The sequence below is a fragment of the Nannobrachium achirus genome (genome assembly GCF_963921795.1).
Source record: "Nannobrachium achirus genome assembly, chromosome: 10".
Taxonomy (NCBI): Eukaryota; Metazoa; Chordata; class Actinopteri; order Myctophiformes; family Myctophidae; genus Nannobrachium; species Nannobrachium achirus.
Window position 1 is genome coordinate 42,713,980 of NC_137819.1, and position 12,846 is coordinate 42,726,825.

Below are 12,846 nucleotides of genomic sequence, written 5' to 3' on the forward strand. Positions count from 1 at the left end.
ACGTTGAGAACCCCTGCTGTACAGTATGTCTTCAGTAATGATTTAAAAGTGCTTATGGACTGGGAGGCAGGCTGTTCCACAGCCTCAGGGCGGCCGCAGCAAAGGCTCCATTTCCTCTGGTCTTTGACCTGGTCGTGGACAGCAGCTGGTCGGCCCACCTTAGAGCTCTGGGTGGAGTGTAGTCCTGAGGAAGATCTGCGGAAAAGTCCATTGATGAAAGCCCATTTCTAGCTTTAAAAACACATTAAAAGCTTAAAAGGTCTAAACGTCCCAAGTAGGGATGGGACGATACACAATATTATCGTAAAACACTCTCGATAATTGTATTGTGGAGATTTAATTTATCGTGATATCGTCCTCGGTCATGCACTGGGATAATTCACCTTTTATTTGCCGAGCTGCATATCTGTTACCATTTAAACCATTTATAAAAATGTATAATTGGTAAAGGTATAATATACGTACTGTACTTGATAGTCTTTTTTTCACTCAAAATGTCTCAAATGTGTCAAATGTGTCAAATGTCTCAAATGTAACAAATGTCTTTTTTTTGGCAAATGTTCCGCTCCAGGATAATGGATTTTGATTATCGCGATAATATTGTAAATCGCGATTTATTTTGGCACAATAAACGTGATATGACATTTTCATATCGTCCCATCCCTAGTCCCGAGACCCACCACCCATCCATCGTAGAAGAGATAGTTGTGTCACGCTTTGATCTCGCTGGCAAAGCGGATGCTACGGGCTGTCGCTCGCTGGTGGGGGCGGCACATGTGCATGGGTGGGAGGAGTAGGACGAAGGCTCTGTCTACGACGTCCTCCTGCATCCTCGGCTGTCAGTGGGGGCTCCTCACTGGCAGGTGAGTCAGTAGGTCACAACAGCAGTGACAACACACGTGTGTGGGTTGGAATTCATTGGCATAATGAGAAAAATATTCTTGTAATCACGTATATAGAGCTCTCCACAATCAGGCATTGTGTATCGTCTCTGTTGGGTGGAAAACCTCATATGTCCAAAACTGTTACTTTTCAGTCTTAAATATCAAAAGTATCAATAGCAATTATAGCATCTACAAGATCTTTAAACACGCTGTGTTTCGAGCTTGCAGATCTTCTACTTTTGATGCTTTAGTGTGACACTGTAATATGATCAAGAAGGGGGCGTTAATTTACGAGAAAAAACAAAACATTTGAATATAAGGTTCGAATATATATTGGAGGTTTCTGCCTGACAGCAACGATATGCGATCTCCTCCATCCAGCTGGCTGTTGCCCACTGTTAAAACGTAGTCTCAAACGCCCACCTGTTCAGACAGGCGTTTATTGCGACCGTAGGTCGCAGTTACTTTTACACTCTCATACTATCCAAACCTCCACCAGCCGTCAGTCTGTCTGTCTGTCGTCTGTCCTTCCTTCCTTCCGTCACGTCACTCGTCACACTTTACCCCTACTCATATCTCTGCCACCGTTGCCCAGATCCATGCCAAAATTTCCACACAAACCCCTTGCCTGCCAAACTACAACCTCCAAGGACCCCCGGAGCTCCAGGGACCCCCAGGTCCCTGGAGGACCCCCAGGTGTAAAAAATGACCAAATGTGCGAAAATGACCAAATGACCACCCCAACGGGGCTGCTCACGGGGAATTCCCGGGGACCACCAACTCCTGGTGCTCCAGAACGGATGCAAAAGTGGTGGCGCCCCCAGTGGAGGACCCCCTCCACTGCAGCTCACATAAAATGCCTTAACTCGGGCTAGGAGCGACCGGGAGAGCCGGGGCCGGTACCTATTCGTCCGCCTCGGCGGCGCGGAAACCCCACCTTCTCACATGGCCCTCTTCTAGCGCCACCATGAGGCCGATTCTTGCAAAACACATTTTTGGACACTGCTCCTACAATTTTTGCCCTAAAATCACGCAAATCGGTACACAGTATGTCTACACTCATGTCATCAACTTGGATCTGTCCCATATAGCGCCACCTTCAGACCGATTTTTTAAAACACATTTTTGGACACAGCTCCTACAATCTTTGCCCTAAAATCACGCAAATCGCTACACAGTATGTCTACACTCATCTCATCAACATGGATCTGTCCCATATAGCGCCACCTTCAGGCCGATTTTTTAAAACACATTTTTGGACACTGCTCCTACAGATTTTGCCCTAAAATCACGCAAATCGCTACACAGTATTTCTACACTCATGTCATCAACATGGACCTGTCCCATATAGCGCCACCTTCAGGCCGATTTTTTTAAACACATTTTTGGACACTGCTCCTACAGATTTTGCCCTAAAATCACACAAATCGCACAGTATCTCTACAGTCATGTAATCAAAACGCATCTGTCCCATCTAGCGCTACCATCAGGACGATTTTGGTAAAACAAACTTTTGGCCTATTTGTGGAGATAAGCAACCAACGGTCACTTATCTCCCGATTAGGGAGTCTTACTGGTGTAATTCTATTCTTTTGTGTCATGGCATGTCCTTTTGCCATGTCTTAATTATTAGACATTTGAATGCTATAAATACAATTTACTTACTTACTTATTTATCAGGGGTCCATTTGGTTCCATTTTGTACTTTCTCAGAGTGAAATTAACACTGAGACTTTACACAGATTGGGGTTGCATGGATAAAAATCTTATTAAATTATGTGGTCCGTGGCCGACTGTATATCAAGGGGTCGTTGAGATTAAAAAGCTTGAGAATCACTGGAGGTTCAAGGTTGTACTTTAACGTTAGATCTTGTGCCACACAGGTACACAAGATGTAACACTTATTTGGTCCGGCTTCCTTCAGGCAATGTAGGTAGCAGCATGCCTGGGTAATAAAAAAGAATGAGAAAAGTGTTAATAGGATACTAATAGGTTAATAAATATAGATCAGAGTACGTATGTACAGTACAATGTACGCATTCCTATACGCTTGGCATATATATATATATTACCATTAGAGACCCACGTAGAGATCCCTGTCTGTTCGTCACTAGTCTGTAGAGACTCAGACCGCTGACTCATATTCAAATAGAACTGTCACATACATACAGTACATGAGACATAGACATACACATACAATACATGTGACATACACCTACACATACACGTGTCATACATATACACGTGTCATATGTATACACATTATGCATATCAGGCTAGGCTGCAGGATGAAATGACTGAGGGGGCAGCATTCCTTATATTATAAAGAATGCATATAGTAAAATATTCAAATGCTACTGTCACATACATACATGGGACATAGACATTCACATACACATAGAGTACATGTGACATACAGTACACATCCTATATGTCAGACTTAATACAACCATACATCCCAGGAAGACCACTACAGTCCCAAGATGCCGGTCAGCTCACAGTCACAACACCCAATGAAATAACCGTTGGGGGCAGAGCATTCACACACCGTGCCCCATATCCCTGGAATGCTCTCCCTCAAGCTGTCAGGGATGCTGACTCCCTTGACTTAAATCCAAACTAAAAACCCACCTTTTTTCCTGCACTATGGTTTGGCCTAGTCCATTACCACTGTTATGACCAAATCCTACTGCCCCGTGGTCATTAACATTGTGTTCTAACATAGTGTTGTTTACTTCTATATGATCTTTTTGTCTTGTCTTTTGTTGTTTTTGCTTTCTTTTGTTGTTGACTATACTGTTTGACAGTTTTTATTGTCTTTGAAAACTGTCTTGTTTTGCCCTCCTGTGAAGTGCACAGAGACCCCTTGGGGTGATTTTGTACCATAAATAAAAATAAACTGAAATAAACTGAAACATACACCTACACATACACGTGTCATACATATCCAGGATGAAATGATTGAGGGGGCAGCATTTTTTTATAAAACAAAAAAGTGTACATAAAACTAATACTGAGGGATCTGAATTTGCAACCTACAGTAGGTCTTGAAACATACACGTACACGTACGCGCACGCGCACGCACACGCACACACACATATACACACACACACACACACACACACACACACACACACACACACACACACACACACTTAAGGTCGTTGCACACTGCTGCGTTTTCTCGGCTGAATATATGAGCGAATTTCGGACCACGTAAACCAGTAAGACTCCCTAATCGGGAGATCACAAATAGGCCAAAAGTTTGTTTTACCAATTATTACACTCTATGTGAACATTTACATCAACAAATCCCAAGTACTATGCAGAACGACCCATTTCAAGTTTTTAATGTACAACAATATTTAGAAAATAGGTCTACAAGCTCACAATGCTACGCATTGTCCTCGTCCCTTATATTCCCATAGGTTATATGGAGATCTCAGTGTTTGTCAGTCCTTGTTCATTTATGCCCATATATGGACATCTCTATATCTACTGTAACCGTCCTTGTCCCTTTATGCCCGGAGATCTCTTAACTGTAAGTCCTTGTCCCTTTTATGCCCATATATGGATATTCCTGATGTCATCAGTATATGAACATATATGGGCTTTCTGATATGCCCATATATGGAGATCTCTTAACTGTAAGCCCTTGTCCCTTTTATGCCCATATATGGATATCCCTGATGTCATCCGTATATGCCATATATGGGCTTTCTAATATGCCCATATATGGAGATCTCTGTATCTCCATATATGGGTATAAAAGGATACTTCAGGTCTGACATCAGGTTTGTTTATATTGGGTTGCTAGGTTTGACATCACAAACTCCATGGGCAATCTGACCTAGAAATCTATATTTGGGCATAGATGACTCATCGTGACCTCATCATGATTTCAATCGCTATAAAAGGACTCTCAGTGACATACACTCTCCACAGATAAAGCAGTCAACCAGCCTACCAGTCAACCCATTCTTTGATTACTTTGTACAACTAGATTAACTTTTCAATGGCATCCCCACTGGAATTGACCGAAATGTACGACAGACAATGCCGGTCTTATACCAGGAAAGAAGCATTTCTTCGACTCAGACCTTATCGCCAGGGTTGGCTTATAGCAGCTGTCGGTAGATAATGCCGGTCTTATATAAGGGTCATTTGTGTACGGTGTGATTTGCCATGGTTACTCATTGAAGTTGAATCTCCATATATGGAGATAACCTACGCATCACACTAAGTCTGACCTCACCAGCCCATATTTGGGCATGAGCAACTTATGTCTCCATATATGGAGATATGATGACATCACACAGTCCTCAGCCGATGATGTGGCGTGATGTCATACAATACACAAACGAGCCCAGATATGAGCAGGGCAAACCGACCGACCGACCGACCGACGGACGGCCGGTGGAGGTTTTGAGACCAGTAAGACTCCCTAATCGGGAGACCAGTAAGACTCCCTAATCGGGAGATAAGCGACCGTTGGTCGCTTATCTCCTGTCACACTGCTGACATCAGTATGACATCAGTATGACATCACACCGTACACAAATGACCCGGCATTATCTACCGACAGATTAGTAACAAGATGTCATAATCATTGAAGGTTTACCCTACTAACCAACTGTTTACCATAGCAACCATGTTTTTTACCTTAGCAACCAACTGTTTACCCTAGCAACCAACGGTTTACCACAGCAACCATGTTTTTTTTACCCTAGCAACCAACTGTTTACCCTAGCAACCAATTGTTTACCATAGCAACCATGTTTTCTTACCCTAGCAACCAACTGTTTACACATACCACATACGACCTGTTACTTTTGCTTTTTTTATTTCGAATCATGAAAAGTAACAGTTTTTGGACATATGAGGTTTCCACCCGACAGAGACATACGTATACTGTACATACTACACAACATGCACGTCATTCAAAGGTTGTGGAGTATTAGTTGTCAGGCCTGGGGGAGGAGACTACCCATTAACCTGTCTTCTGCATGATTTGTGTGCAGTGGTGGAAACTGGAGGCGACGGAGCAACTGATGGTGACTCAGGTAAATTATATCGAGCACTAAAGTGTGCTGGTACCCACCACCACCTCCATCCATTCATCCTCTTCCCGCTATTCTCTCTCTCTCTCTCTCTCTCTCTCTCTCTCTCTCTCTCTTTATCTCTGTCACACTCTCTCTCCCTCTCCCCCGCGCTCTCTTGCGTCAAACATCTGCGTAGTGAAATGGTTCTCATAAGTGCAGCTGAGCTACTTACAATAAACGGCCCCTACAGCAAGACAGTCATCATTCTTCTGACTGACTGTAATTAGAATTGCAGTCACTCACAGCTGAATAACAATAGAGTTTGGATATTGTTTTAGTTTTTTTCTTTCTTTTTTCTTCTTCCTTGTTTTTACTTTTTTGTTATTTCTTTTTAGGATCGCATGCCGAAGGCATGGCCAAGACTATGTAATTGCCCCTGTCCGTCCGTGTGTCCTTGTGTGCGTGTGTGTGTGTGTGTGTGTGTGTGTGTGTGTGTGTGTTCGTCCGTCTGTCTGTGAACAGCTAATATCCGGCACAGTTGGACTGATCGGTGTGTGCACACACACTCCCTGGATGCCAGAGCAGAAACAGTTAACCAAATCTTTCACATCGGTCTGTTATAGCGCCACCAGCAGGCCGATAATTACATTTCTTTACTCCCACAGAGTTTGTGCAAACCTCAACCAAATTGGTGCATTAGTATCTTTGTAGTCAATCATGTGATCAAGATGTAACTGTCCGATGTTCCGAATTCCATATTGTTTGACAATGATCGACCAGTAAGTTTGTGGGAGGACCACGTCATTTTTGGAAAATATTTTTAAATAATAATAAAATAATTGTAGGTAAAAGGGGTACATTCACTCATGAGCCATAAAAATGCGTTTGTGACCGATAAATTGGTTCCGACCCAGTGTTTGGGAAACACTGCCCCAGACTAGGGATGGTATGAAAATGTCATGTCACGATTATTGAGCTGATAATAGCGATTATCGTCCCAGCTCTACTGTATACCTGCCGTGGGGTCTGGGCACCACCAGGGGTCCTTGTGGGTCTGTAACTGATATCTCTGTACAGGCACGTGCAGTCGTGCACACACATAGACATCAAAGGGGGCTTGAGCCCCTGCCCTTTTACCCGTCTGTAAAAGGTTCGCTCTCCAGACCAATGAATGTAGTTTTTAATGTGGTGAAAGAAATGCAAATGCTCCCTTCCATGCCATACCTGAAGGCAGCAATCAAGAGAGTTGCCTTGTCCAAAGTAAACTCTTCTGAACTTGAATGCAGCATCTTATGTTGAAAGAATTGCCCTCACTGTGTCGAAATCCATGTACACCACATCTCCAGTATTCACTTGATTATGCTACGTTTAGGGTGGTATCAAGTACCGAAAATAGCCGACCTCGTTGTGAGCTTGGAGGTCTGCTATTTTCAATATTTTCACCAAAGGCAATTTTAGAAGTTTGAACATTCTCTGCACGTCCCTGTCTCTGTATATATCTCTCTACCTCCCAGGTGGCGACTCCGGCGGCTCTGAGTTCTCTCAGGCCAAGTTCGACATGTCCAGCTTCATCGGGGGCATCATCCTGGTGCTGACGCTGCAGGCGGGGGGCTTCTTCGCCATGCGCTTCCTCAAGTCCAAAGAGCAGGCGAACTACGACCCTATGTGAGTGCATGCATGCTTGGATGGACACACAGTAGTGGTGGAAGAAGTATACCAAATTTGTACTTAGAGCTACTGATGTAACTTCTCAATATAAGAGCAGGGAGACAAAATAGTTTGTTATATAGTATTAACATACTCTATCACAGAGACAAAATAAAACAAGTTACATAGTGCCACTTTAACCATAATATAAAAACACAAATAAATCCTATACAGTACAGTATATAGAGTAGAGTAAATCAAAAACAATATTGGTGTCAAAATATACTTGTCGAGTGTCTAATTGCGACCGTCAGGGAGCAGTTTACTATGAAAACCTCCACCGGCCGTCCGTCCGTCGGTCGGTCGGTCGGTCGGTCGGTCGGTCGGTCGGTCACACGTCACACGTCACACCTTTGCCCTGCTCATATCTCCGCATCAGTATATAGGGCTTGTTTGTTTATTGTATGACATCACGCCACATCATCAGCTGTGGACTCTGTGATGTCATCGTATCGCATCAGTATATAGGGCTTGTTTGTTTATTGTATGACATCACGCCACATCATCAGCTGTGGACTCTGTGATGTCATCGTATCTCCATATATGGCCATCTCCGTATATGGAGATATAAGTCGTCCATGCCCAAGTATGGGCTGGTGAGGTCAGACTTTGTGTGATGCGTAGGTTATCTCCATATATGGAGATTCAACATTCCAGGCAATGCTCTCTTCCCTGGTGAGAATTGCCCCTTTATATAGGGCTTGTTTGTGTATTGTATGACATCACGCCACATCATCAGCTGTGGACTCTGTGATGTCATCGTATCTCCATATATGGCCATCTCCGTATATGGAGATATAAGTCGTCCATGCCCAAGTATGGGCTGGTGAGGTCAGACTTTGTGTGATGCGTAGGTTATCTCCATATATGGAGATTCAACATTCCAGGTGTAACTATGGCTACCCGTATGACGTGAGAGGTGGAGGTTGTGATATTTGTGGAGATAAGCGACCAACGGTCGCTTATCTCCCGATTAGGGAGTCTTACTGGTATATGAACACAATTGTCCTGTGTTCGAGTGAGGGAAGCCGGGCGGGGAGGGTGATATTTGTCATTGCACGTATTATTCCTGCGGGATGTGGGTGGCACCTGTCAGCAGGGAGAGTTGGGCGGGAGGAGTAGGATAAAGGCTTTGTGACTACGTCCTCCCAGTGGGGGCTCCTCACTGGCAGGTGAGCCAGTAAGATACAACAGCAGTGAGAACACACAGAAGCAAATGGAAGGAATTAATACTATACTTGAAGAACCAAGTTGATAGTACTCAATTTCTTCTTTTTCCCCCTTTTTTTCTTTTTTACAATTTTGTCGAACTAATTTGAAAATGGAAGATCTACAGTATAAGCTAGTAAAGATGAAACGCGTTGTGAGCTTGTAGATGGGCTTTTCTATTAGACATGTGGAGAGATGTCCTTGCATGACATATATGTCCCGTCTGACCTGTGCCACAGCAGCCTCTGGTGGCAGGAGTGATGTACTACAGCCGCTGTGTGGCTCACTTCTCTTTCTGCTGATGATGGACGCCCTCTCTTTCTCTCTCTCTGTTCCTCGCTCACCCATGTGTTTCTACTGCATCTCTCTGTCTCTCTCTCTCTCTCTCTCTCTCTCTCTCTGCAGAGAACAGCCACAGTGAAGTGAAGGAGGTTGAAGGACAAAGTGGTGGAGAGAGAGAGCGAGCGAGCAGAGGAGTGACTCATCGTGTGCTGACTGACGATAAGGAGATTTCTTCCCCCCACCCTATCTATCATATTCGGGATTTGTACACATTGATGCCCCCTCCCCCCTCCCCCATGTGTGTGTGTTGGACTGGTTTATTACAATGGCTTTCGGGAAATGACTGGGGTGTTTTTTCTTACAGTATTGCATGGTGCAACATTAGTGTTTGTTCTTGTGTGTTGACAGTGTTCATGTGGTTATGTTGTTACTTTTACATTTAAATGATACGATTAGTCGTTAGTATTCCCATTGGTTTACAGCTCCCTATTCTCTATTCAAATGTATCCACTTCTTCTTTGTACCAAATTATTTTGTGAATCAAATGGATCCTTTAGATTCCATTTACAGTACATACAATGTCAGAGTTACAGAACCAGAAACGATTCCATTTGGATAAATAATTGATGGCTAAACTACCGTATTAATCATTTAGGTGGTGGGGACCCACTGGAACCCCCGCCCCAAGGACCACTGGTGGTCCCTGGACCTCACTTTGAAAACCCCAGTGCAGTGCTGGGGCCCTATTAGTCTCACCACGTCACTCAAGGTCTTCTTCTCTGAACCGAACCCTATCCCACGGGTCTCACCAGACAGACAGTGAGAAAAGGAGAGAATACAGAATGAGCTTTAGTGATTCCGTGATTCATGTTACATTTTTTACTGCACAAATGCACCTTGTGAGGGTCACACTCAGAAAAAGAAGAAAATGTGTTAACTTGTTTTCAAAGTTCCATTTATGCTTTTCGACAAATCTGAGGTTTTCCTGTATCCAGCCTTCGCACACTGATGAACGCTGGATAGCCTTTTGTCAACCACATCCGGTTGTGGAGAAAGGAAGCATCCATATTGTGGGGAAAGCGATACGTTGTGAGCGTGTCAACCTGCTATTTTCAGTGAAAGCTTTCTCCACAAATAACAGAAAACAGAAAATACACTCTGCTCAACCATATTAAGTGGTTTAAGTGGGTTAAAGATTACTATAGGACAACTGACACCAGACGGTCAGACTGCTGTGCTAATACACACAAATGTGCGCTTTGATTCTGCTGACATTATATATAGACATTCTGTACACACAGATGATTTATTTTTATAATCCGGTTAGGAAATGAATTGACACACACTGATAAACATTTAGATGACACTGACTTGTCAGAAATCGGAGTCATCAGTTGGAGAACATACTGGTTGAGAGTAGCCTGCTGGTTTGCTCCGGTTGAAATACTGTCAATTCTTCATTTCCCTTCAGTGTAGGGTTAAAAATGAATGATGATGGTGGTATTAGGTGTTACTATACTTCTAAAAATCGACCCGCCTGTTCCTAAAATGTGTCTGGGTAGCTGCTCTGTCGGCAGAGCTCTCGCCTTTGGACCACAAGGTCATGGCTTCGACACCGGGCACTGCTAACTCAGCGTTAGAGTAACGCGGCTTGGGTGCGGCAAGTCATGCGTTAAGCATGGTAGGTGTGACGCCACACCTCAGCAATCCATCTCCCAGGGGTCTAGCAGCGCATTATAACGGGGATAGACTCCTGTGTTCTCGGCTGATACCGGCAATAAGCCTCTCCTTCAACAAGCAAACCTCAGACCTTCAAATCAGTCAGACGCCTCTCTACCAGAACCCTTGCCAGCCTGAATAAATAGACACAGTCACACAGAGAGAAATTATTCATAGCTAATCCGGCTTTATTAAGACTTTGAATGTGGCTCTTGCACTATTCACTTGGTTTGCCTTTGCGTGTGTGTTGTTTGAAATTGTCCATGGACATAATATTTGAGTATTTTTTTAAATATATATATGCTTTCCATTTTGAACTCTCACAGTTATATTTATATGCTATGCACATTAGTTCCACTCCGTCTCCCTCCATTTAAAACCTGAAATAGTTGTGAAGCCTCTCAACAGTGACCTGGCCAGTTCAGTGCCCTGCTTCTCACCAGCAGATGTCAGGCTTCACATGGACTTTGGGTGTTTGGGTTTAGTTGTGCTTTACATTAAAATACTGTACAATCAAAGTAATTTGATGCGAGGCAGGTTAAACATGTGCTTAATGTTGCAGAATTGGAATATATATATAGTATATTTCTATTCAAGGCGATTGAGGTGTTTGACTTTTCGTTTTCTTTTATTTAATTTTTTGTGATGCCAGAAAAATAAAAAAATAAAAACATGTTGCTTAAAAATGTGTTGTCTGATTCACTGACTAAACGCATACTTTGGGGACCAGATGGTAACATGATTCTCTTTGTGTGTGGTGTCTTTGCATTTAGATGAGGAAGCACTAACAGTTTAACAACAGGCTCCCTCTGTGTGAAAGAGTGGAGAGAACATACAGTAGGCGTGTGTTGTGTTGTGTGAATATTTGCTGAGGTCAAACTGTGCCAGCAGTGATTAAACAGATATGGCTGCCACCAAAAAGAAAGCGTTACTGGACTTCTGATTAGACTTATTCTGTTGTTCCCCAAGAACAGAATATACTGTAGTTTAAGATATTACACCTCTGTTCCTCTTCTTGGTACAAAGCCTAACAGTAGATATTGATCTAGCCGTAGCTAGAAACATGGGGCAGGCCATGACACCACAGCTGCTGTTTTGTTGAGTTTTATTTTTTATGCTATTTTTTCCTAAAATGTTTTGCCCACAAGACAGATGCTGGTTGTTTAAGTGGTTTAAGAGATTTGAACGTTCAAGAGAGTTTTTGTTTTGTTACTCATTATTACAGGTGCACAATGTTGGTGTGGCATGTTCTGAAGACCAGAGGTCTTTGCCTAGTCGCAATAATTTGAGATAATCACAGTTATTTTTGCATAATCGTCATTATGCAAAATCGTTTCCATATCGAAAAATGTTGACTAGATTTTCCGCTGATCTACAAGCTTACGAATGAATAAAAAGAGAAGAATAAAGTTCACTGGTAAAAGGATAACCAGCTTGGTGGTCATGTGGTTAGAGCATCCGCCCTGAGATTGGGAGGTTCAATCTCCATGGTTAACAACACCTCAGAAGACTATAAAAACTGGGCCTTAGCCGATAGCCAATACCTCTGACTTAGCTAATACTCAGCATCAGGGGTTGGATTGGGGGCAATCTCTCGAGACAGAGTCAATGATGGCTACGCCATGTCAAAGGAAGAGAGACAGACCGAGTGGGCGTCGCCCTTTCTTTGCCCAGATTGGATTGGAGGTAATCTGAGTTCCCAGAAGTTATTTTTTTCGCCACTAGATTGCGGGTAGCCTACCAGTGACATGTTCAGGGGGAGTACTACTGCACTGTCTTGTACATCAAGCTGCCTCACAGAAACAACGGGTTCTATGAGTATCCTGTCCTGACTTGTCTCCTCTCTGCTCCGCCGTGAAGACATCAACTCCCGTCCTCAGACAGAGATAAACCTGTACATCCTGTGATGATGGAGACCAGCTGGGTACCAACCGAGTACCACCGGCCTGCCTGTTTGGACCCACCACTGTCCACTCAAGCAGGCTGGTTGAGGCTGCACTGA

At 43.5% G+C, this 12,846-nt stretch overlaps 1 protein-coding gene across 1 annotated transcript in view; it reads left to right on the forward strand.

Moving 5' to 3' along the window:
* cd164l2 (CD164 sialomucin-like 2) overlaps positions 1-12,846 on the forward strand; it is a gene marked incomplete at both ends in the record, with an annotated part of 16,748 nt that extends 3,902 nt beyond the window's left edge. Inside the window, 3 exons of the mRNA XM_080735505.1 lie at positions 5,907-5,948; positions 7,442-7,592; positions 12,705-12,846. Coding sequence (XP_080591631.1) covers positions 5,907-5,948; positions 7,442-7,592; positions 12,705-12,846 — 335 coding nt within the window. The remainder of the gene's footprint in view (positions 1-5,906; positions 5,949-7,441; positions 7,593-12,704) is intronic.